Below are 24,400 nucleotides of genomic sequence, written 5' to 3'. Positions count from 1 at the left end.
GATTTGATACAACAAGGAATTTGCACGAAGCACTATCGAGTTTGCCGCACAAGGATCTACTAGGATCGATTGCGAGGAATCGCGTTAGTGCAGTATAATATATTAACGCCCAACTTTTATGAAGTTTGAAGATTGGTACACAGCGGATAGAACCACTGATTGTATACTGATTTGAGGACCTTTTATATCATATAGTGAACAAGAGTCCAGTACTGCTGCACTAATAGTCATCTGGTACATTTTGTTTTCTGCATGGATACGATGGCCGAATAGTAAGCCTCAAGATGTACTATATGTGCACATGTCTTATGACTATGAGGACACATATGTACCGCAATATCGCGACTACTTACTGACTTTTCAAACGAGTGTCAACGCCGAATCAGGTAGTCAGAAGAATGACTTGAGCGTGAAGGGAAGCTCCTCAACGCAAAAACCCCCAAAGTACCGACTTGCGTGTGACAGCTGTCAGCAGTCCAAGATCCGATGTGATCAGAAACGGCCGAAATGTCGCAGATGTGCGAAGAAAGGCATAGAGTGTGTGTACAGCCCAGCAAGGCGTGCAGGACGACCACGCACTCGCAATAACAGCAAACCCTCCCAGAGCACTGATAATAGTGCGCCCGCGAGCTCGAAGGGGGATTCGGCACCTACGACAGAGTCTGACATCACCACTTCAGCATCGTTTTGGATGGCGCCTGTCGCTCCGCACAGCATGATGTCCAACACATCTGCCATCCTCAGTATGACGCCGACTATTCAAGGGCCAGGCTCCGACAATGCGGGTTTCTCTCCAAGTCAGTTGCTAGATGGTAGCTTTCTACACGGCCTACCAGACCTCACCAGTTCACATTACAATACCTCCAAGGAAATGGGAAATTGTCATTTTTCCATGTCGCCCGAGTTCCACATTGGTCCAGAGACTCTCGATACAGGTTTCTGTGGGGCAACATGGGAACAACAGCAGCAGCAGCAACAACTCTACATTTCCACACCCATACTTCTCGATGAAGGGCTCCCATACTATGAGCTGCTTACTCCAGACAACCACGAACCACGCCATCATCCGGATCAGCAACTTGAAGAACCGCTAATCCCAGCCACAAGTAGCAGTAGTATTGAAAGCTGTAGTTACGAAATTTCTCTGCAACAAGAGACACAACTACAATTTATCCATTCCTTGGATCATGGTACTCCATCGAAAATATCATGCAGCTGTACATCCACTCTCCTTGACCACCTATCGCATGCATCACCTACTTCATATCCTGCGTCGACTTCGGCCGGCCTCTCTACGTCTCGAATACTCATCACCAGCTGCCGCAACGCGATGAGATGCCCCAACGCATGCTATATGCGGCCTTCGATGGCGCTCATCATCTGCCAGGCCATTGACAGGGCTCTCATCGCGCTCAAACCGGACGGCATCTCGATGTGGACATCGATACTGGCGCCCATACACAACTACGAAAGCGGGACTTCCTCATCACCCCAATCATCTTCGTCATGCAGTACAAGCGGTGGTAAGAGTAACAATGACATCATGCTTCCACCAGCAGACGACGAGTGCGAGCCGCTGCGCTGCGGAACATTGCCGATCCGGGGTGCCGATAGGCGAGTCATGATGCGGGTGCTGCTAATGAAGCGGGTGCTCGAGGTGCAAGGGGTGCTCGAGCGACTGCGGGACATGCTGCTGTCAGGGCTACTAGTCAGCGAGAATACGACGATGAAGAACCAGCTCCTAGCACTGTGTGAAAGTTTAGTAGGCGAGTGTGCGAGGAAAGTGGCGGAGAAAGTGGAGACTATAAAGCTACAGATGTAGGAGGGAATGAATCCAGGGGAATGGGAAAGGAGCCCAACTGCTTTCAGCCGTACAGATGATATTGGTCACCTTTCTTTTTTATGCATCGGCGTTCAATTGACTGGGCTGCGTTGCATTGTGCTTGGGCGAAGTCATGCTCGTCAAAAGCACAGGAGGGTATGGTTACAAGCCAAGACATCATCGAGTTGAAATGCAGATACGCATGCATATCTGAGTTCCTGCAACCAACGTCGTTACACGCGTGTTTCACGTCATTTTGTGGCCATACATACTGACGACCTTGGACTAATTCAATATCAAGGCTATCCCACCGATTGTTTGACTTCAAATCAAACCAACACTAAAGAAGGAGCGAGAGTTCGGTCAATAAGTAGTATCCGTCGAGTGGTTCAGGATATTCTTTCTCTTGGGGGCCTTGTCTCTCCAGGTAGACGAAGTTTTACGGGAGACGTGATTGAGTTGGTCAGACACTGACTCGGAAGGTTAAACCAGCTGCCATGTTGGTAGCTCGGCTGGTTTTTTCCCCTCAATTTCGGTGCATAGCAGAGGACGCTATGATAGTACGAGAATTCCTGTTTCAAGTTCTGACTGCTATCCCTAAATTAAACAAGATGTTCTAGAACTACTGCTTCGGCGACCGATAATGCAGAAATCTCTTGGCAATTTTGAATCAACATACCGATTGATGCACTGATCTTCTCTATCCAGGACCATATCGCCTTCTACTTGTTTTACCATACTCGCATATAACTCGGTATGCTACTCATCAAAAACTGTCGTAACTTTCCTGCCAGCAGCTTCTGTATCAACCAATCACCGATTCAGTTGCAATCATGGCTTCGATATCATCTCTACCCAAAACTGCAAACACTCATCTCCATGATAGTATTGCAGCCGATACTATCCTCGACTCTCTAGAGTCTCTGGCGGCAGGAAACATCCCCATCTCCCTCCGCAATGATGAGGAAAAACGCTTACGCTTTCTTGAAGCTGCTAGAATGGCTTCTTTGAAGCTCGAGCAAACGTGGGATACTATGCAGCGGCTGATCTTCTGTGCCTTGCCGCCCAACATGGCGCAGGTGGGTATTAATCTGGGGCTGTGGAGACTCCTTTCTGAGCGAAGGGGGGCGTCCATGAGCGCTAGTGAACTGGCCACCGAATTGGGCGTTGAAAAGCCACTACTTGTACGAATACTGCGCTACGCAGCGACGCAGTGGATGGTGGAGCAGGTTGATATCGACAAATACCGGGCGACAAATATAACGCACTACTTGTCCATGTCGGGACTAGAGTCTGTCATGTTCCATGTGTAAGTTGACTTCTTGATCTAGGTCTCTTCGTTGTATTATGATTGATTTTGCTATACAGGACCGAGAGAAACATTGCAGTGTACAATGCCATACCAAAGTGGATGTCAGAGAACTCGTATAAGCAGCCTCAGGATAACAAAAACCTCCCATTCCAACTCTCCAAGAACACCAATCTACACTTCTTTGAATGGTTGTCGCAGCGACCGCGGCACCAACAAGCCTTCAACGAGTATATGTCGTTCCAGCGGGTTGGGCAAAAGAGCTGGCTTGATGTATTTCCACTTGAGAATTATATGCACAAGTCCAGCACAGGGGATGAGCACCGAACGCTCTTTGTGGATGTAGGAGGCGGCTATGGGCACCAGTGCCGGGAGGCATTGAAGAGGTTTCCCTGGCTGCAAGGGCGTGTTGTGCTGCAGGATACCCACGGGGCAGCTATCGACTCAGCAACGGCCATTGAAGGACTAAAGGTTGTTCACCATGACTTCACCCAGCCTCAACCAGTTAAGGGGGCCTGCATCTACTATCTGCGAAATATTCTGCATGACTGGCCTGATCAAGCCTGCTTTAGTATTCTCTCCCAAATTAAGGAGGTCCTCGCTCCGGACTCGGTTATTCTGCTGGATGAGCTCATCATTCACGATGAGGGCGCACATTGGTATGGTGCCTCGTTTGATCTGCTCATGATGGCCAACTATGGTGCACGCGAGCGGTCGCTGAATGAGTGGGATCGCCTTCTAGAAACAGTGGGCCTGGAACGGAAAACCTTTGTGCCTTACAGCATGCATGGAGATGGTATTCAGGTAGTTGGTGTTCGAGGAACGGTTCACGAAAGGTTGTGAGGCTCTGGGCATTCGGGATTTTGTTTTTCTAGTCAAGAACAGCATTTGATAAGCTGCTCACAATGCTAGACTAGTTAAATCTATGTAGATATTTCATTGAGTAACGTTTTTTATGCTAGGTTTCAAAAACTACAGAACAGTGTAACAAATTCCAAGTCCAGTTCCTGCTAAGGAATTCATAATACAAGGTAATTGTTTTGGATTAGAGAAAATGATAATATTTGTTCAAAGCGTAATTACGTAGTACTATACTACAACACGTACTTAGCTTAGTTACATAATAGCCGCTCTGAATACAGCCTAAGAGGTACATAAGAGCGGATTAATAAAAGAAGCGTATTAGTTCAGAGAAACTACTATTTTACTATCATGGTAATGAATATAGTTTCTCGAAATGTACTTAATTGCCGCGATGTTTGGGGCTGCAAGCAAGTCGCGGGCCTCGGTATATTTTAGTCCATATCGGACCCCGACGTCTACTTTTGACTTACTAAATTTGTCGATAAAACTCCCCGAACATGTGAATAGGGCTGTAGAAAGAAAACGTATGGTATCACTAGAGTAAATGAGTATTTTATCATTTATTAATCGCCAAGCTGCAATCGACATTCTATGCACGCAAAACTCAGCTTGTACACCTGTCTCTTATTCTAAACACTATGGCGAGCAACTTCAAGATCGAGCCTCTGGTCCATCCTGAAGGGAAGACATGCAAGGTAGGATTCATCTAGTCTCTATAATATGACTATACATTACCTCTGCTTATGATACTTTGTTTAGTTTGGAGCTGTTATTACAGGTCTTGATCTAAACAATTTTACTGAAGAAATTGTGGCTCAATTAGAGAAAGCGATCTGGGAGCATAAGCTTCTTATTATCAAAGGTCAACATGACCTTAAACCGAGGCGTTCCTGGGAATTGCTGCGAGCGCTCGATCCAGACATGATAATTGAGGACGACGACGACATGATTAACTTATTTCATCCTCACCAGTGGTTTCGGGTAAGTCGAAAGTTGGCTAGAACATCCACATCACAGCAAGTCTAGCAAAGGGCTGACATTGATAAAGGACTCCTTCCAAGCTATCAAGGTTCCTGATGCGGGTTTGTTCTACTTCATTGGGAAAGGCCCCCAAGACGACCCGCGCTATGGCAAACCAGGTCTAGACATGGGCGACGCTAACCTCAGTCATTACTACAGTGTACCGCTCTCAGACGAGGACTTTGAAGCTGGACGTACCCGTTTCCACGTGTGGTACATGAACGGATTCTATTGGCGACATGGCATTTCAAAGTGTACTATTCTCCGACCGATCAAGTTTCCTACGGAAGGCCTGGATAAGCAAACTGTAGAATGGGCTGACGGCTCAGGTACGACTATGGAAGTTCGGCCAGGACGTCAGGCGTTTCTCGACGTTGAACAGTTGTACGACATGCTAAGCGACGAGGAGAAGAGAATGGCAGATCATAGTTGGGCTGATTACAACTACTTCCCATTTGAGAATCTCAAGGACTGTCATTATGCACCGAACGGCCTAGGCGTGGTGACTGAGGGCAGAGAGCAGCCAGAAGAAGAACTGCTAAAGTACGTAGGGGCAAGTAAAGATTGGCAAAAGAGGGTATGTTTATACTTAGAGGAAGCTTACGCTATTAAGAACTAACAACGCTGTAGTACCCGCTGGTATGGGTTAACCCTGTTACCGGCAAGAAGTCATTCCAGTGTATGCATCACTTGGTTCGTCGATTATATATTCGCAACGGCCCAGATGAGACTCCGAAGATTATTGATGACTTGGGCGAAGTGAGGAGGTTTTTGGATAAGATCCAAAGCAGAATTATTAAGCCTGAGAATATTTGGGTAGGCCCGGAGGAAGAGCACGACTTGGTTCTCTTCGGGAGCTATGGCCTGCTCCATTCGAATATCGACTACCCTGCTAGCTGGGGTAAGAGGTCGATACACCAGGCCTTCATGCCTACAAGCAAGCCACCTGTGGGGCCAGTACCCACCCCAGATATTTCAAATGAGTGATAGCATTCGTACAAGATTTAGACAGTGGTTTCAGTTACCGATCCTAGTTTTTTGCGCCCGTCAAGATGTGAAATGATTATACCTTCGGTGCCTACATAATCGTAGTCTGACTGCACATCTCCGCAGGTATTCCCTTCCTGGGCTAATTTTTCCATTTATAAGATATCAGATGTGATGTGAATGAAGATAAGATCGTGGCCTTTGTCTCATTTAGTAGAAGAATAATAGCTCTAAAACTCGCGAGCCCAGGAAGGAACAAGCCACCCAGGTGTTCCAATACTATGCATCCCCATCATGCAACGCCACGCAGACATAACAATCGGTACCGCTGACTCCTATGCGCGTGTCGGAGATTGAGAGAATTCATGGCATATGCCAGTTGGATGCCAGTCCCCTGAGATGCCAGTTGTGATATTGATACTCTAGGAACAACAAGGATTCTGTGACAAGATCAACTGTTGTTGGTTCAGCCTGCATGCTAACACCCTTACGTGGCATGAATTTACGACAATACCACATACATATGCCAACTGCAGCACACTGGAAAGAAGAGACGAAGAAGGTGAGCTGACAATGCAATATACGCGTATGCATAATCCTGAGCAGGGTCACATGTAGTAAAACATTACTGAAGAAGTAAAGCTGCTATTACCAAGTATGACAGTCAGGCTGTTCCACACTGAAAATACCACCAACGCACGAGCCTACCCTCTTGATCGAGACTTCCACAGCCAATGGCTAGCACAAGGATCTTTACAACGATCGACTTGGAAATATGCAGTGTGGTTTGTTATAGCCCTATGTACTGTGTAAGGAATAGCGCCTTGGCACTATCTGAAGTACTTAGACCAGCTACCGGCCGCCTTACCACCATCATACATCGTACAATACTTGCTTTTCTTCATTCCTGAGTAGTATAGCGAGTCGCAGTGAAATCAAGGTGCTTTACCCGCTCCTGAGCCTGCAACGAGTCAGTCAGCTCATCCGATAACCCAAGCATGAGAAGACACAGGCTTGGCAAACCATCGGCAGTTGACAAGCGACTGTGCTTTCGCCCAATGTTATCGCGATCGCAAAAATCTTCCCCGAGTCACCGTTATGACAAGACACTGCCAAGGAGGCTCCCACGTCCCATCCCCGCCTTACCCCAGGGCTTGGCTCTCCGTATCACACAGACCATGTTTTCCAATTTTCTGTGTAACGCTACATTCAACTGAACTGTATTGGGTAGGTGGTTATGATCGGGTACTGTTACCCTTGTGCTTCGCACCTGTGTCCAGCCAGTATTGTGGGAAGTGCCAAATCGTAACGTGGTACTAAACCGAGGAAGGGCAAATCGCTTTACATGCCACGTTGGACAATCCTGCCACAAGTAACTATCCAAATATTTGGCTTAGAAGGACATCTTGAGCGAGATTTCTGATGTGCCATACTGAGTTTTGTAAGATTCGGAGCCTTTCGGGTTAAGAAAGAAGATTTCTTCTTAAATAACATAGGCAGTCGAAAGTAGCTTAAGGCTTGCTGAGTACACTCAGTAGCAGCGACGTTCATATTACATTGAGTCTAGTACTCTTATGCATAAATATGGGGACTAAGAAGTCACTAACACTATCCAAGCTTCTCGGATCCAGTTCTGGTACCGGCTTATGAGCATTAACAGTGCCGAGTTTCCATGGTGAGCTCACATGCCCACGTGCATGAGGGGTCGACGGTGGGGATAATGCCAGTCCTCGCTAATATGTGGCACGACTACGGGTAAGGATTCGCGGTGATGTATAATGTTCTGCTGTCCCATCTTGCATTTCTGTCGGCTGGAGCCTGTTGAATTTCCCATCGACATCCCTTTTGTCAACAACAGTCAAGATGGCGCGCGACGCAATGGATGATTCTGCGTCCAAAGACCATGCCTATACCATGGAAGAGGTTCCCAACGAAAAGTCATCACTTGCAGGCTTACCGGATCATTTGCACCAGGCAATGAGAGCTGGGTTGAGCCAAGAAGATGCAGAATTTCTCTACAGCGTCGACAAGGCGGAGCAAAAGAAGATTTTCCACAAGGTTGACTGGCGCCTATGTCCCATGCTTGCTATTTTGTACCTCATCTCTCATCTCGACAGGGCAAACATTGGGTTAGAAACATCCCTTTGCTCAAGCAAGCATATCAAGCTTCCGCTAACCTTTACACAAAAGCAACGCCAAGATCGAAGGCCTCGAGAAAACTCTGGGTATGAAAGGCACAGATTACAATGTTGCGCTCATGGTCTTCTTCGTCCCATATGTCCTCTTCGAGATCCCTTCCAACATGATTCTCGCAAAGTTCAAACGCCCATCGTACTACATGGGTACGCTGACGCTGTGCTGGGGTACTGTTATGACAGTCATGGGACTGGTACAAAATCTTGCGGGTCTTTGCGCTACGAGGTTTTTCCTTGGTTTATTTGAGTTCGTTATCCACAACTGTGAACTGGAACACTTTGCTAAGCAACCACAGAGCCGGTTTTTTCCCTGGCGCTATCTACCTCGTTGGCCAGTGGTACCCGCCAGACCGTACGCAGTTCCGTATGGCGTTGTTTTATTGTGCGTCTGCTACGAGTGGAGCGTTTTCTGGACTTTTGGCTGCTGCGATTGCTAAAATGAATGGTATGCAAGTTCTCTGCGATAACTTCCGAGCGTAATTGACCATTGGATATAGGTATCGCTGGACTTGAGGGGTGAGTGTCGCCCTGAGCATCTTGCTGAAAGACTGAGAACTGACATAGTTGGGCATGAAGTTGGAGATGGATCTTCATTCTGGAAGGAATAGCCACTGTTTTATTAGGTGCTTCAGTTTTCTTTTTGTTGCCAGACTCGCCCGATCACGCAGCCGGTCGATGGCTCACAGCCGACGAAGCGCGCTTCCTTCGCCTCACACACATTGTCACGCGCGGCCTCAAGCGAGAGAGACAGGTCAATGCCGAGGGCAAGAAAAAGAGGGTCAAATGGGGTGTCATCGGTCAGGTTATAAAAGACTGGCAGATATACCTGCAAGCTATGGTCTTTGCGAGTAACGCTGTACCAAACTACGGACTAAAATTTACTATGCCTCAGATTCTGAAGAACAGTAAGTCGTACAACCAGCTCGCATCCATTCAAAAATACTTATGGTCCCAACAGTGGGTTTCACAAGTACGACCGCACAACTCATGACTGCACCACCGTATGCATGTGGCGCAATTTCAGCATTAGTATCTTCCCTACTTGCTGATCGGTTTACATGGCGTATGCCCTTTATCGCTAGCGGACAGGCTCTTCTCATCATTGCATACGCCATTCTATTCGCCAAAGCAGAAGCCATCAAGGAAAACGTCGCAGTTTGTTACTTTGCAGTTCACGTTGCTTGCATCGGCCTCTACCCTATTCTCCCCGGATGCAATGCCTGGACCATTAATAACCTTGCCGGACCCGAAAAGCGAGCTGTCGGGTACGTCGTTCGCACTCTATCATGACATTAACGCCGATATGAACATGGAAAACTGACTCTTCAAAATAGTATCGCAACCATGATTTGCATCGGCAACCTAGGAGGCATCGTCGGCTCCTTCATTTTCCAGGAAAAAGAGTCGCCTAAATACGAAACGGGATTCGGCTCGTCGCTCTCATTTGCTGCAGCAGGGCTCGTGTGTGCCTTCACGCTTGAGTTCTTGTTCTTCAGGATTAATAAGAAGAATGCGGAAAAGACGGAGGAGGAGTGGCGCGCTATATATACCCCTGCGCAGTTGGAAAAGATGGGAGATAGGAGTCCGTTGTTCAAGTATCATCTTTAGGCTGGAGTGCAGACGGCTTTTTGTATGGAAGAGGTTGGATATTTTTGCGAATAGAAGCAGTGGAAGAACCGATGGTCATTATCATTTGAATCAAGTCGAAATTCCCGTAGCTAATATATCATACATACTCTACAAGCTTGTGGCAAAGTACGGGTTAAGGGTTATGTTCTGATGTCCACTTTTCAGACCCTTCATTGCAGTCTGGAACTCCAAACCCTGACTGAGATAAAGACTGCATCATAGCTTGTCATCAGCCTCTTTCATCTTCGTCCCTCTTTTCGATGTGCTTAGTCCCAACCAATTCAGTCAGAGTAGATCCGTGTTTCCCTAGAACCAAGCCGTAGTAAAAGGCCTGACCATTATGGGAACCGAGTGTCACTATACATCCAGAGAGCACCTTGTTTTTTTTTCATTTATTACCTTAGCGAAGTCTAAATAGAGCGATAAATCAACGTGCCGGGTGCATTGTTCTTGATGTGACGGTGCTTCGGAAACGTCGTCGGCCTGCCCAGTTTCCCGAGCGCCGAATCATACTACTCGTACCTCCGGGACTTAAAACACCACGGAAGCCGTATGACTATATATTATACTCCTGGGAATTCTTCCATGAACTCGACATTTTCTCTTCAAGAAAATTGATTTATTGAATCTTTCTTCAGCCACATCGACAATACAAACGTTACAGATACAATACGAGATCAAAGGCCAGAGAAAGGCCCGCCAGAAACTCCACACCAACACTTGCACTATCGCAAAACACACCCAAAAGAAACATGACCACCCGTCAAAAAACCGCCTTAATCACGGGGTACGAGCCTTGAGCATCTCCCTCCCCTCTATCTATTCCGAAAGCCACACACCTAACACCCAACCCCTACCACAGCTGCACCCCCGGCGGCATCGGCCACGAACTCGCTCTAGAATTCCTCCGCCGCGGCTTCCAAGTATTCGGCACTGTGCGATCCGAAGAAGCCAAAAAGACGCTTGTGAGCGAGGGCGTCATAGCAATCCAGCTTGAAGTTACGTCCGATGCGAGTATTCAGGCGCTGCATGATGAGATTTCCGAGCGCGTGGATGGAAAGCTTGATATTTTGGTTAACAATGTGTGAGTAAATTGGACCCTGTACTACCCTTTACTTTATTTCTTTGTTCGTTGCGTGTGGGAGTTGGGTGAAGAGAGGTGCTGACGCAATACTACAGCGGCGTAAGCCACACAGTCCCCGTGCTTGACCTAACAATCGAGGATATGCGCAAGGTGTTCGAAATCAACGTGTTTAGTTGTATTCGTTTGGTGCAGGCTTTTGCCCCGCTTCTCATAGAAGCGAAAGGAAAGATTGCCAATATAGGGTCTGTTGCTGGTATTGTGCCGTATGTATTCGGTGGTATGTATTCGTTTCTTTCTTTTGGATATGCCGGTTAGCTGACGCGGAATAGGATGCTATAATGCGTCCAAGGCAGCGCTGCATTCATATACGGATGCGCTTAGAATAGAGATGGCGCCGTTTGGGTATGTATTTGCCATATAGCCGAGCATCGTGCGAGAGACTGACTACGAGTAGTGTTCAAGTTGTTCTGGTCGTGACTGGTGGTGTGAAGAGTAGGATATCCGATGTCAAGAAGCGTCTTCCACCAAATTCGCTGTACATGCCTATAGAGGAAGACTATTTGTTCCGTCAAGGGAACTCTCAGCGTAGGCCAAAGAGACTCCATGGGTTAAGTAAGATGCTAATGTTTTGCCAGGAACGGCGATGCCGACAGAAACATATGCGCGGAAAGTCGTTAGCGACCTACTCGAGCCAACCTCCAAAGCATGGCTGTGGCGTGGCCATCAATCGAATCTAGTTAGATGGCTTTCGTGGCTTCTTCCTCGTGGCTTTTGGGTAAGTGATTCATCACTCATAGCTTTTCCCACTCGTATTTTTTCTGACTCCTCTAGGACCTTTACTTTTCGAGAAAATTCGGGCTTGGGAAGCTGCGTTCATAGCGTTGAGAGGGTGGGAGTATTTGGCTTGATTCAGAATTCCAGGCTATGCATAGAGGCGGTGTTTGGTATGGTTTAGAATAGGGTTGAATTGCTGTACTACGTAGTCGTACTTTGGTCTGCAGCTGTCGCCCACCAGCCACACCGGATATCATGATCACAACCCGCAAGCGGCACAGAAGAGTGGTGCAGCTTCGGCTTCATATTACTCTACCTTTCTCCTGATGTATTCTTGCTACTCTAGCTAACCAGTGCTTTTGCTCGCATTTCTCCACGCACGAAAACCCCTGGGATTAACTGTAGGGTTTAGTTGAAGCTATGTTCAGTTATGCTATTATTTCTCATCAAAAACTACTGGTACAATTTACTTGGCTGAGTACGATGAAATAAATGTGTAGAATGTTGACTACTAGACAGTGCCAAGAAGCATGTGACAGATGTTCCTCGTTGACTTTTGCTGCTGAATACACCGGCAATATTATTCATCAGACGAGGGGCGCGTCATTGCCAAAAGAAATTGTACCCGGCGATTCAGCCATGTTGAGTCGTAAAAGTAGGCGAATCGGTGCAAGAGTAATCATCTGACGGACATTTACCTTGGTTTGGCGTCGCGCTGCCCGAGTTGCCGAGGCACATGGCTTCCCCACACGACCTGACATGCCCCAACTGGCGCGAGCGTCTCCAGGTCGCGCCTCCACGTTTTAGATATCTTTCTTCCCACGTTCTTGTTTTCAGCAGTCGCTTCATCTTTTATACCCGTCACTGACTTTTGCTGTGACCCAACTGTGCGCCCAACATGCCTTTTAACACCGAACTTACGAGGGCCCTTGGCATCAGAGGTACGCACGTTCACCTCCGACTGCGACTCGGACGTATGGTTGCTAACAGTGAACAGTGCCCGTTGTGCAGGGAGGTATGCAATGGGTGGGATACGCTGAGCTTGCTTCGGCTGTCAGCAACGCAGGTGGTCTTGGGATAGTAGGCATACATCGCATCACCATGTCAAGATGCCGCTCCTTACCATACCCGTAGTTGACCGCCCTCACCCAACCGACCCCCGAAGACCTTCGCAAGGAGATCCGGAGATGCCGAACCATGACTAACAAGCCTTTTGGCGTCAACCTGACCCTCCTTCCCGCCATGGTTCCTCCGGACTATGGCGCGTACGCCCGTGTCATCATCGAGGAGAAGGTCAACATCGTCGAGACGGCAGGAAACAGCCCTGGCCCAGTTATCAGGCAACTGAAAGCTGCTGGCACAATCATCCTACACAAGTGCACTACCATCAGGCACGCACAGTCTGCTGTCAAGCTTGGTGTTGACTTCCTATCCATTGACGGCTTCGAGTGCGCCGGCCACGTTGGCGAGACGGACATTACCAACTTCATTCTGCTCAGCAGAGCCCGCCAGTCGCTCGGCGTACCGTTCATCGCTTCAGGAGGCTTTGCCGATGGTCAGGGTTTGGCTGCCGCGCTTGCCCTCGGCGCGTGCGGTATCAACATGGGCACCCGATTCATGTGTACCGTTGAGGCTCCTATCCACCAGAACATCAAGCAAGCCATCGTAGATGCTCAGGAAACAGACACTACTTTGGTGCTTCGACGATGGAAGAACACCTCCCGTTTGTTCGCCAACAAGGTTGCTCTGCAGGCTGTCAATGTTGAGAAGACCAGCCCAACGGGCAAGTTCGAGGAGGTAGCCGAGTTTGTGAGCGGCAAGCGTGGCCGACAGGTCTTCCTGAATGGTGACAAGGACTTTGGTGTAAGTTTACAATGCGCCTTTCTGCTTGGATGAATACTGATATTCTCAGGTCTGGACTGCTGGTCAAGTCATTGGACTGATCCACGATATCCCCACCAACGAGGAGCTTATTAGCCGCATTGAGCGGGAAGCCATCGAGACGATGAAGAAGTCACAATCGCTTTTTGTTTCTGAGGATGCTTCGGTTGCCAAGAGCAAGTTGTAGAGGACTAGACAATAGATTTTGTTATCTGAAGCGATGATCTTGCTTAGAAAATAGCCTGTAGTTATACCGCATATTAACAATTTTGGATGTTCACAAAGAATTCATCTGAAATATAACAATTCATGTCAAGACGTGATTTTCATTCGCTTAACTATACCTTTCTAAGCGATGAATTCTTGATCTCAGGGTCCCTCCACACGTTGGTCACTATGACGTTTAACCCGCAACATCGTCACAACTACATCTTACCAAAACCTAACCTTCTAGAATACTCAAAAACGCCCAAAACTCATTTTTCAGATTTACAAAGCCGAATAAAGTCCAACTTCCAAATATTGAGAATCCTCAACCACAAAAGTCCACAAGGTCTTCCCTCACCGCCCAAGAATCTTCCAACACACAACCCCAGAACCCCGTCAATCCTGGCGACGACACATCCGGCACTTTTAAAGGCGATCCCAGCGTCCCATTCAAGACTGGGGGTTCGAATGATCCTGCTGGTTTGAGTACTTCAGTGGATAAGGTACGTCTCATCATCTACATTGTTGTACCATTCTGCTTGATTTTCACGTGACATTTCTATTTACATACATACATACTAAGTATTTACATTTAGTCTTCATACAGCCAACAAAATGCCTCAGATACCTCTGAACAGCGTCGCGGGGAAGACGTGACGCAAAATACGAAGCAAGAGTACGAGGGTAGCAGTGATGTGGGTGTTAAGACCGGGATCGAGAGTTTGCTTGATAGTGTTGAGCGAAGTGTGAAGGAGAATGGGCAGGAGGATAGGTCCAGGGTGGATGTTGGGCAAGTTACTGGGGGAAGAAAGTGACCATGGGATCTACTATCTGTTGAGAGATCGAAGACAAAAGACTTTTTGTATTAAAGAACTAGTTGACGCCCACTTCACGAAGTCCCAGTTACACATCAGTACATCATAACTCATCCAAAACAACGCCGAAGTATAACAAAACCCACTAAAACTTAACCATAAAAATAATCACTCTCTACTCCTACAAAATACTCCCACCCCTAACTGTCTCCTGACTCCCCCCATCCCCCTCCCCATACACATTCCCAATCCGAAACACCAAACTCGGCTCCCTTCCACCTCACCAACCTCACCTCCTCCGCAACCTTATGCCTCAACTCCCTCTTATGATGCAAAAGCAACCTCGCCACTCCACTCCCATTCGGCGTCCCCAGAATTGCCGTCACACTCTCCTCATACTCCTTTACCCTCAAAACAACATCCTTCTCCACCTCCACCACCCCCTCCTCATACACATACCCGTTTTTTCCGCAAAACTTGCTCCAGAATATCGAGGGTAGCCTGATTTGTAATCCCGAGTCTGACTACGAACTGTAAATTCGCTTTTTTCCCCGTAACAATTTGCCACTGCAGAAACACGACATCAGACCAATACTTCAACTCCGGCAACGTCGCACTTTGTCCTTTCCCCCCACCACCACCACTACCACCACCTCTCTCCTGCAAAATAATCTGCGTAGGCGACTCATTATCCACTGCAAAAAGCATTCCCGCCCCCGCATTAACCACCGAGTCGAACTTCGCCCACATAACCGGAACATAAACACCGTTTCGCACCCCGGAGTCGAGGTGCGAATGTCCGATGGCGGTGTTTGTGGCAAGATAGATGCAGAGGGACTTTTGGAGGGGAAGGAGACGTGAGGAAGGGGGAGGGTGAAGGGGGAGAGGAAGGCAGTTTGGGGGATTTGAAGGAGGTATCACAAAACAGCACGATGTTGCGCGCTGGCGACACATGAACGCTAACGACAATAACTACGACACTCAGGTCTTTGTAAAGTGGGAATAGATACTGCAAAATGGCAGCTCCAAGTATCGTAAGGATATCGATTTCGATACTACTAAACGGTGAAATTAATGCAAGCAATAGCGACAAAGCGACAGTAGTAACTACGTTAACAGCCCTAATTCGATGCTATCTCACTAGGGAGTGCTTTGACAATATTTCTCTAATATCTGAGATTATAAAGGTTATTATTATAACTATGTGTATTTAGAGTAAAATTTACGATTGGGATATATTGTTACCAGAGGTCATCTTTACGGTTGAGGTGAAAGATGGACGCGTGCAAAGCGCGTGGCAATTCCATTGGAAATCCTGCTACAGCAGCCGGTGTGCCCGAGTAAAATAGAGGAAAAAAGAGTATACTCTAAGCAAAGGAAGCCGACCAGTCCAGTTCCAAATTCATTCCCGTGTCCAATGGATAGGCACACATCTCAGCCTTATCATTCTGGTTGATCTTGTAAGTAGTAGACCAGTCCTCGACGCTTTGGGCCGATCGAGCATACGCCCCATCTATCTTGAGATACATCCACTTTGCCGGCTCCCGTTCGCCCGTATCGCTATTGTAAAGCCGAGACTTGAAAGCAAAGTTTCTGCCTTGTCCACCTCCAGCGGACGAAAACGTAAATTTGCTAGTGCAATATTCCCGCAGAGCACTTCCCTTTGCGATGATGGCTCTGAAAATCGTATTTGTAGGGACACATTCGCTGAACGGCTCCAGTCTTCCCCATCGATTGTATCGCCCTTCGCCTTGTGCACATGTTTTTGTTCCACCGCAAGTTTGGTATTCGACGTAGATAGCCTATTTTTATACCGCAAAGTTAGAAGTAGCAAAAGAGGTACGGAAGTAGGGGAGTATAGCTTTATATCTCGGATAAATAAAGTAGTACTGTGAAGGAAGAAGCACTTACGGAAGGGAACGCAACTCCAAGGCCGTAGCAAAGTTGACACTCGATTATTCGTCTACCTCCGTTACTGCACAAAGAGCGGCGAGATGCGTAGGAAAGCGTCGCGGTTCCATGTTTTTGATTGCAAAGTATGTCGTCAGCACTCTCAGCATAATGCCCACTAAGTGGCTGACAATCCCCATTTGGTTGAGGGTTAGGATCCCCTGTAAAGGGAATTGGGATCCTTTTGGAGCGATGTTGAGAGTCACTGTTTCGCTTGAAAAGATTTGCTGGGGACTTCTGATCAGTTGATTGATCAAGAACTGCTAAGAGTGCTGCTTCGTTGAAGGGGGTTGGTGGTACACCGGAATCATCTCCAGCCAATGTTCCCTCCTCGGCGAGAAACGCATTCACCAAAGGAAAAGAAGCAAAGCATAGTATAGCTAAGAATTGGAGGTAGTGCCTCAAAGATGACACCATTTTTGAGAGATATGTAGTATTGTAATTTAAAGAGGTAACTCAGGTAAACAATAGAGTTGGATTTGTTGCGTGTTAGTTGTGTGTTTATATAGGTATGAACTTTACCTGGCTATGAGTAACGTGTCCATGAAAAAACTTTGAAATAATGCATCTTTCGAAAGAATGAAGTCAACACAAAATAAATTTCTTGGAAAATCCTTGATATACTTTACTAATGTAAGCAAACGGCTGGAACAATCCTAGGTATTCATATATTGTAAGCGCTACTCAACCTTCAAAATACACTTGAATAGACGGCATATGAACACGAGAGTTAACTATTATTAGAATCTCATTAATTAATTTTCTTACTGTATGATATCAGTGTGAGGTTGTAGAGGGCATTTATAACGGCGCAAGGACAACTACCGCAGAGCCCTTATCGTACCCGGTGGCACAGGGTCGCTCGCGACCCTTATACTAACACTACGAGCCGGTCAGTTGGACTATAAAATGGGAGTTTCCGAGTACGGTAGAAGGGGATATGTAAATCTTCCAAGTTCTAATTCTTTTCTCGTGCCTTTGTTTTCTATCTGTGATACTGACGCTACCCGCGACGATACGGACAGCTCCGCCTTCAACAATTCCCGTCCACGATAGTAGAACTTGTAATCACTTATACCTCACATACCCGTTTATTATTAGCGGAGACAATGCCTGAAAGGGATGATAAAATAGAGATCTATTTACCATGCTATTTGAAGGCGAAAGAAGGAGATTAGATAAGATGTGTGAAGACGACCAAGTTTCACTTCTTGGAGTGATTCCTGCTTAATTCAGGGATGAAGGAGACATTCAGCGATCATGTACGGAACCATAGACTATTCACTTTTTGAATTTTTCATTCATTTCTCGTTATCGATGCTATGATGCAAAATGCAGTATAAGTTACACGAGAATACGGACGCTTTTGATGCGCCTACATACGCCGGATACGCTCTCATGGCCTGCATGATTTTTGAGCAGCTCAAAGAAGAACACCTCCATCCCGTCCCTCCCTTAACAATATCCATATCTTTATTGGCAATGAATAGAAGTCCGATGTGGCACCGGCAGCTTAAAGGTCACGGATCCAGTCTTTCAAGCTCGAAATGCTAGACCGTCTTCGTCGCCTCGACCTACTTCGTTCTGAGGAAACGTCAAAACTCCTTCTCCCGCTGTCTATACTCCTGCGACCCTTGTTCTCTGTGTCCAGCACCACCACAATAACTGTGCAATTGTCTGCACCCTTCATTTGGCCCTCCTTTTGTGTCAGTTCCTCGGCAATTTCCTTTGCTTCCTTGCCCTGTTGCCACCTGTCTACAGCCAACTGCGCGGCTACTTCTGCCTCGCGCGCTCCACCAACACCATCAGATGCTAAAAGGAGAAGGGATTGGCCGTTGAGCGTTCGTACGGAGAAATGAGCTTTGTTGGACACGAGGTCGTGCTTTGCAGCCTTTCCTGGTGCAAGGCCAGTTTCTACTCCTACCAGATCTGAAAGATCATGGCCAGCGAGGCGGTTGACGCGTGGCTTCTTCAAGTCGAGGTCGCCGAGCGCACGCGACATGCTGACACCGCCGATACGGGCGATACCGGATGTGTAGTTGATGGCGCCGCCCGACTCTTCTATTCTTCGCTTCTCCAACGGGCTATCTGGGGTGTGTTCTACGCTTAGGGCTTCAACACTCCAGCCCATACTCGAGTCTGACCGTGCGGGCGAATGGGGGGAGAGCGATTGTGGAGAGCGGACCTCATGCACGGCATAGTAACAATGGCTGTCGCCTAGGTTTGCCTGGATGAGGAGATTTTGCTTAGTGTCAACGAGGACCAGGGTTACAGTTGAGCCGCCATGCAGGTCAGCCTGATCAAGTTCACGATCTACAGCCTTTAGCGCGCACTGGATTGCATGCTTGTACTCTGCAATAGTCGATGCTTTCGGATGTGTCAATTGCTGTTCTAGATGTGTGTGGAGATGCTGCGCCACATGGTTCACGACCTCTGTGCCTCCGCTGTGGGCCGAACAGTCAGCCTCAACGCCACAGTGGCTAGTGTTTGACAGGGGACTTACTGGCCATCGTAGACTGCGAAGATGGCGAGGTCTTTGCGAGATTTGATGGAGCCGGGGAGGAGAGTGATGTATCTGTCTTCCTGGTGTTCGCGGGCACCAGGAATCTGTGGGGGAGGTTAGCGAATGCCGATTGGGGCAATGGGCATGCCGGCAATGGTAGCATGCAAGGGGCCAGGCACGCACCCTACTGACGCCGACGTCAATTACGTTGACGCTCATAGTGGACGGCTGTGGCTTGTGGAGTTTGTTTTTTGCGGAGTGGGAATTGTCGAATGCGAATGGAATGATTTGAACTGAGAAAAGGAGGAGGTCGCGTTTGCTTTTACAAACAATCATAAGTCGTCATAGGGCCAAGCCATGCCCAGGGACTGCCTGTGGCAATTCGCGTGATGCACCTATACGCGACTTCACAGCCCCGACGTCATACGCCCGCTCAACAGGTGTACCCTGTGCTGCGTGGGTCCAATCCGGGGGTTGCCCGCGCCCAGACTCGATTACTGCACGATAACAATATTCGACTCAGCCTCAAACGGAATTTAGTTTATCTCTCACTCGACATACGCGCTGGAATCTGGGGGTGAGGGGGTCAGCACGGTGGGGTCTGCGGAACAAAACGAGGGTCCAGGCAGGGCACCGGATGCCTCCATTCCCCGCGCCCAGCCACCATGGCCTTTACGCTTTGCGCCTGGGGAGATTGTCCGCGTTGAGCAATCCTGTGCTCGTGTGCGTGTATGCTTAGTACATAGAGTCTGTTGCAAGCGGAGCCGCCCATACGAGCAGGTCATGCAACAGTGCCTGGCATTCCAGGCCCTCCTCCGTCCATCAACTCTAGACGCTTCCTGATCACTTGATGCGTTCTTTCATGTCCGCTGCAGATCCGCTGCTTTCTTGGCTATTGAGCGGATCGGCTTGGAAAGATGGACATATGCACAAAACGAGTTGGACGCTCTTGTTGAAAATGGCTCGTCAACTAGTTTCTTGCACTGCCTCAACGGACGGGTGGAGACACCATATTTCCCATCTAGGGCCATCCCAACACCCACTCCCATACACCGGTGTCCCTTGTCTTCTGACCTGACCCATCTTTATCATTCCTCAAAACATCACGGTACAGCTGCCTATCCACCACAAGTCGTTGATCGAAGGATTATGGTGCCAGAGGAAAATGCCTCATGCCCCTCGGACAACGCCGCTGTTCATCCACTCTTCCCTCAGCCTGCTCCATACTCCATCTCCCCTAAAGCCCCATACCCGCTTCTCCTTCTGCAATTCCTTTAGCTTCTTCTTTAGCACTTCGCACTGCTCCTCGTTGCTGCCGTTGCGTGCAACCACGGTCGAAAGCTCAATGCATGCAATCTCCTCGCTCATGCACTTAGTCACAGCACTCATGCAGTCTTCCACCTCCACACCAAAGCCATAGATCAGCTCAAATAGAGCTTCCATGGCTCTTCGGTCGTCTTGGAAATGCTTCTTCAAAGCTCGGGGCGTCTCCGGAGGCTTTACCCCTTCCACCTTGACCCGGCACAGTGGACATGTGCGGTGGGGGTATTTGGCCTCGTCGATTTTTGGCGTCATCATCCACTGCTCAAGGCAAGCTTTGCCGACAACATGCCCACAGTGCTTGATCCGCACTGGATAGTCGTCCAGAAGCTCGTAGATCGGGAATTCGGAGAGGGCGGTGTAGGGATTCTGGCATATTGGACAACACGCAGCACTGTCATCACTGATAGCAGGTGTGTCATTCGCAGTAGTAGCAAGCTGCGCCAAGGGTATAGCGCAAGCAAAGTGGTCGACTACGATGGACTCTGCTTTGTCCGCAATATGCGTTAGCGTGTCTAGGAAGTCGGCCGCCTCATCTGACAAGCGCTGGAGGCGCTCGGTATATACTGCACCAAGCTTGACAACATCCTGCAGATGTTCTGCGAGATTACGATGCAGCACCACCATGAATCCAGCCTGCAAACGGCTCTCGCGTGAAGGGAGGCTGTAGTCTGTGAGAGCCATATACAGCCGCTCCTTCTCGCTCCAGTCTCCTTGTTGACCTTTGAGTTGCTTTCCCACAGCGAGCTTGATCGTCCGCATCTCTTGCTCCCGCGGCATGACCTTGATTTGACAACCGAGTACGGCAAACAGCCACTTTCGAGCGGCAGTAGCTTCCTCAACAACTCGTGCATCACTCAAACCCTCGAGACGCGACGGATACGGGAATCGATGCTTCTCAAGTCTACGCAGCATATCCGGGGCTATGCACAGTACGTTCTCTAGTTGACCGTCTTCTTTTGCGAGCCTGCACACATCTTCAAGGATGCGCATTCGCAGACGCACTCGCTGATACGCCGCTGTCCTGCGTCAGTAGGAAAGTACCGCTATAGAAACAGCAAGCAGTCGAGCAACTGATTTCACCAAGAGTTGAACGCTCACCTTGCTCATGGACCTGCGCGTGGCGTATTTGCGAACTGCGTTCATTTGACTGATGCGACATATCTGTAGCATTTAGGTTGTATTTAGGAGCTGGTTGCAGCAAGTGTGTTTGAATCAGAGAGGAGCCTTGGTAGAGGTGATATAGCCAAGCAGCTGCTTGCTCACTCCTTCCGCAGGTGTGAAAGCGAGCGGGGCGGACTGTTTGTGCACACGTGATGAAAGCGCAGGTGATGCCGAGGGGAGTATAGAAGTGGAGTGTAAATGCTTCATCGAGAACATTTCTAGACATTGTGAATATAGTAGGGGTTCAGGTACTACGTAAATATGAGTAAATGAGATGATATGATTCCTGAGCAGCTACAGTCCCTGTGATCAAGGCAACACACTTTCGCGGCACGTTAATATTGAACGGGCACGATACCAGACAAGGAATATGTAACGCTTCCGTTATAATTTGAGGTTGCGGGTTTCGACCGTATCTTACATGGGGACCATGCAGTAAGTACCTTGAACTGCATAGAACTAGTTCCTCGTGTGGTAATCTTTGCCATTGGATTCGCAGAATTGCCCCTCACATCCACACAAGTACTGTGAGAGTATGTAAAAGGTGCCATATGGTCTATGATTAAACGCTAGCGATATATGTATTGGAAATAACTCTTGGTTCTGTAACATCGAAGAGGATACCAGTGATCAAGTGTAGCACGAGACTCCGCTGGAGCGCCGAGGTACGGCACATTGACTCAATTGCTTATATCTCCAAGATGGAATCTACCTGGGAGTGAGAGCCATTTTGGGTGCAGATCTTATTAAGCTGTAAAGATTGTGTCTGAATGCATAATGTCTGTCTTGAGCTCTACCGTGTAAGAATAGAGTACCGGGGTCCAAAGGAGGCTAGCGCTTGGAGGGGTCTTGGCAGACGGGAAGAGCCGCACGTACTCTGGCATCACCAAGACGCGACAGGACAAGGCATCGATACCCCTCAATTGCACTTTGACCGCGCATGATGCTTAGATAGCTGCCCTTTTTCTCTCCTCGTCCCTGCAGTATCTACAATTTCACACAATGGCGTCGGCCGTCTTCTTTCTCGACCTCAAGGGCAAGGTAGGGCGGTCAAGGCCAGAGTGATGCTGTATACTAACGAGTACATAGACCCTTTTGGCGCGCAACTACAGGGGAGATATTCCCATGTCGGCCGTCGAAAAGTTTCCTGTCCTACTCAGCGAGGCCGAAGACGAGAGCTCGGCCGTCCCACCATGCTTTTCCAGCGAAGGTATCAACTACCTCTACATCCGCCACAACAACCTCTACCTTCTCGCCCTCACAAAACGCAACACAAATGCCGCCGAGATTCTCCTGTTCTTGCACAAGGTTGTCGAGGTCTTTACAGAGTATTTCAAGGAGCTTGAGGAGGAGAGCATAAGGGATAACTTTGTCGTCATCTACGAGCTGCTGGATGAGATGATGGACTTTGGATACCCACAAACGACCGAAACAAAGATCTTGCAAGAGTATGATCCCCGCCTTCTGATCATGCGATTCGTTCCTGACATAGTTTCTGCGCAGGTACATCACTCAAGAATCCCACAAGCTCGAAATTGCACGGCCGCCTATTGCAGTCACAAACGCCGTCAGCTGGCGAAGCGAAGGCATTCGATACCGCAAGAACGAAGTTTTCCTCGATGTTATCGAATCTCTCAATCTACTCGTCTCTGCGACCGGCAGCGTGTTGCGATCAGAAATTCTGGGTGCTGTCAAGATGAAGTGCTACCTCTCAGGTATGCCTGAACTACGGCTGGGATTGAACGACAAGGCCATGTTTGAGAGCACAGGAAGAGCCACTCGAGGAAAGGCCGTTGAGATGGAGGACGTCAAGTTCCACCAATGTGTGCGCTTATCAAGATTTGAAAACGATCGAACAATCAGCTTCATTCCGCCGGACGGTGAGTTTGAGCTCATGAGCTACCGATTAAACACACAAGTCAAGCCCCTCATCTGGGTCGAGTGCATAGTAGAGAGCCACTCGGGCAGCAGAATAGAATACATGTTGAAGGTAAGCATTTGCGCTTCCACGATAAGAACGCTATGCTAACACGTTTCAGGCGCGAGCACAGTTTAAGCGACGAAGTACAGCGAACAATGTCCAAATTTCGATACCCGTTCCAGAAGACGCAGACACACCACGGTTCCGAACAAACATCGGCACGGTCCACTACGCACCAGAAACATCCTCCATTGTGTGGAAGATCAAGCAGTTTGGAGGTGGCAAGGAATTCCTCATGCGCGCTGAACTAGGCCTGCCGTCTGTCCGCGGTGACGACGAGAAGGGCGGTGGTATGATGGGTGGCTTTGGTGGCAGTATGGGCGGCGTCGGCGCGGGCAAAGCAAAGAGGCCCATCAATGTCAAGTTTGAGATCCCGTACTTTACTACTTCTGGTATCCAAGTGCGGTATTTGAAGATTATCGAGCCCAAGGTAAGTTCACTTGGTGGATGGCTTCGCAGATGGATTACTAACACCGGCACAGCTGCAATACCCATCATTGCCCTGGGTGCGCTACATCACACAGTCAGGCGATATCGCCGTGCGATTACCGGATGTGAATTAGAGGATAGTCAGCCTCCGGCAATGGACACATTTTTGAGAGGGCAGAGCGAGAACCCTTGTTCCCTACATTCTGCATGCAGTGTGACGACATTCTGAAGCATCCAGTGCAGTTCACACGTTCCACAGAAGCAATTCATTCGGCTCTTGCTGCATACAACCCGGCACTCAGATGCAAGCAATCCGGCACATATGTACCAAGCCTTTCCCAGATTGGAATCGTAGCCACAATGTGATTGAATGCGACTTAGCACACGGAACACAGTGTCGCTTCTCATGTGTACGTGTACAATCTTGGAGAAACGCATTCTTCGCGTCTTGATTAGTCTTGACGAT

General features: G+C 48.4%; 13 protein-coding genes across 13 annotated transcripts; 9 read left to right on the top strand and 4 right to left on the bottom strand.

The window, feature by feature from the left end:
• Nucleotides 1–301: 301 nt before the first annotated feature.
• COCCADRAFT_109601 (uncharacterized protein) lies at nt 302–1,822 on the top strand (the record flags this gene model as incomplete). The annotated part of the gene is made up of 1 exon (XM_007719236.1): nt 302–1,822. The coding sequence occupies one exon, from the start codon at nt 302–304 to the stop codon at nt 1,820–1,822; it is 1,521 nt and encodes a 506-aa protein (XP_007717426.1).
• An 833-nt stretch (nt 1,823–2,655) lies between these two features.
• Nucleotides 2,656–3,974, top strand: COCCADRAFT_41179 (uncharacterized protein; the record flags this gene model as incomplete). Its single annotated transcript, XM_007719237.1, has 2 exons — nt 2,656–3,131; nt 3,191–3,974. 2 exons carry the CDS (start codon nt 2,656–2,658, stop codon nt 3,972–3,974), a joined length of 1,260 nt encoding a protein of 419 aa, XP_007717427.1.
• Nucleotides 3,975–4,633: 659 nt separating this feature from the next.
• On the top strand, nt 4,634–6,002 carry COCCADRAFT_9324 (uncharacterized protein; the record flags this gene model as incomplete). The annotated part of the gene is made up of 4 exons (XM_007719235.1): nt 4,634–4,690; nt 4,755–4,976; nt 5,044–5,592; nt 5,646–6,002. The coding sequence occupies 4 exons, from the start codon at nt 4,634–4,636 to the stop codon at nt 6,000–6,002; spliced, it is 1,185 nt and encodes a 394-aa protein (XP_007717425.1).
• Nucleotides 6,003–7,100: 1,098 nt separating this feature from the next.
• Nucleotides 7,101–7,322, top strand: COCCADRAFT_109584 (uncharacterized protein; the record flags this gene model as incomplete). The annotated part of the gene is made up of 1 exon (XM_007719234.1): nt 7,101–7,322. One exon carries the CDS (start codon nt 7,101–7,103, stop codon nt 7,320–7,322), a length of 222 nt encoding a protein of 73 aa, XP_007717424.1.
• Nucleotides 7,323–7,865: 543 nt separating this feature from the next.
• COCCADRAFT_109590 (uncharacterized protein) lies at nt 7,866–9,805 on the top strand (the record flags this gene model as incomplete). Its single annotated transcript, XM_007719233.1, has 7 exons — nt 7,866–8,131; nt 8,193–8,370; nt 8,558–8,642; nt 8,695–8,713; nt 8,774–9,102; nt 9,156–9,462; nt 9,532–9,805. 7 exons carry the CDS (start codon nt 7,866–7,868, stop codon nt 9,803–9,805), a joined length of 1,458 nt encoding a protein of 485 aa, XP_007717423.1.
• Nucleotides 9,806–10,578: 773 nt separating this feature from the next.
• On the top strand, nt 10,579–11,789 carry COCCADRAFT_9322 (uncharacterized protein; the record flags this gene model as incomplete). Its single annotated transcript, XM_007719232.1, has 7 exons — nt 10,579–10,613; nt 10,689–10,910; nt 11,006–11,187; nt 11,240–11,312; nt 11,365–11,495; nt 11,546–11,685; nt 11,742–11,789. 7 exons carry the CDS (start codon nt 10,579–10,581, stop codon nt 11,787–11,789), a joined length of 831 nt encoding a protein of 276 aa, XP_007717422.1.
• Nucleotides 11,790–12,582: 793 nt separating this feature from the next.
• COCCADRAFT_109575 (uncharacterized protein) lies at nt 12,583–13,752 on the top strand (the record flags this gene model as incomplete). The annotated part of the gene is made up of 4 exons (XM_007719231.1): nt 12,583–12,625; nt 12,682–12,764; nt 12,819–13,547; nt 13,597–13,752. 4 exons carry the CDS (start codon nt 12,583–12,585, stop codon nt 13,750–13,752), a joined length of 1,011 nt encoding a protein of 336 aa, XP_007717421.1.
• Nucleotides 13,753–14,119: 367 nt separating this feature from the next.
• On the top strand, nt 14,120–14,587 carry COCCADRAFT_109589 (uncharacterized protein; the record flags this gene model as incomplete). The annotated part of the gene is made up of 2 exons (XM_007719230.1): nt 14,120–14,275; nt 14,369–14,587. Coding segments are annotated over 2 exons (375 nt in total), but the record flags the coding sequence as incomplete, so codon positions are not given.
• Nucleotides 14,588–15,034: 447 nt separating this feature from the next.
• COCCADRAFT_109585 (uncharacterized protein) lies at nt 15,035–15,295 on the bottom strand (the record flags this gene model as incomplete). Its single annotated transcript, XM_007719229.1, has 1 exon — nt 15,035–15,295. One exon carries the CDS (start codon nt 15,293–15,295, stop codon nt 15,035–15,037), a length of 261 nt encoding a protein of 86 aa, XP_007717419.1.
• A 659-nt stretch (nt 15,296–15,954) lies between these two features.
• On the bottom strand, nt 15,955–16,954 carry COCCADRAFT_109578 (uncharacterized protein; the record flags this gene model as incomplete). Its single annotated transcript, XM_007719228.1, has 2 exons — nt 15,955–16,389; nt 16,499–16,954. 2 exons carry the CDS (start codon nt 16,952–16,954, stop codon nt 15,955–15,957), a joined length of 891 nt encoding a protein of 296 aa, XP_007717418.1.
• Nucleotides 16,955–18,050: 1,096 nt separating this feature from the next.
• Nucleotides 18,051–19,259, bottom strand: COCCADRAFT_109593 (uncharacterized protein; the record flags this gene model as incomplete). Its single annotated transcript, XM_007719227.1, has 3 exons — nt 18,051–18,981; nt 19,041–19,144; nt 19,224–19,259. 3 exons carry the CDS (start codon nt 19,257–19,259, stop codon nt 18,051–18,053), a joined length of 1,071 nt encoding a protein of 356 aa, XP_007717417.1.
• A 951-nt stretch (nt 19,260–20,210) lies between these two features.
• COCCADRAFT_109574 (uncharacterized protein) lies at nt 20,211–21,522 on the bottom strand (the record flags this gene model as incomplete). The annotated part of the gene is made up of 2 exons (XM_007719226.1): nt 20,211–21,379; nt 21,462–21,522. 2 exons carry the CDS (start codon nt 21,520–21,522, stop codon nt 20,211–20,213), a joined length of 1,230 nt encoding a protein of 409 aa, XP_007717416.1.
• A 1,004-nt stretch (nt 21,523–22,526) lies between these two features.
• On the top strand, nt 22,527–24,068 carry COCCADRAFT_9318 (uncharacterized protein; the record flags this gene model as incomplete). The annotated part of the gene is made up of 5 exons (XM_007719225.1): nt 22,527–22,565; nt 22,614–22,972; nt 23,028–23,514; nt 23,564–23,935; nt 23,988–24,068. The coding sequence occupies 5 exons, from the start codon at nt 22,527–22,529 to the stop codon at nt 24,066–24,068; spliced, it is 1,338 nt and encodes a 445-aa protein (XP_007717415.1).
• Between the last annotated feature and the right edge of the window lie 332 nt (nt 24,069–24,400).

Source organism: Bipolaris zeicola (genome assembly GCF_000523435.1).
Source record: "Bipolaris zeicola 26-R-13 unplaced genomic scaffold scaffold_290, whole genome shotgun sequence".
Taxonomy (NCBI): Eukaryota; Fungi; Ascomycota; class Dothideomycetes; order Pleosporales; family Pleosporaceae; genus Bipolaris; species Bipolaris zeicola.
Note: the sequence above shows the minus strand (reverse complement) of the source record. Positions and strands in the feature narration are given on the sequence as shown.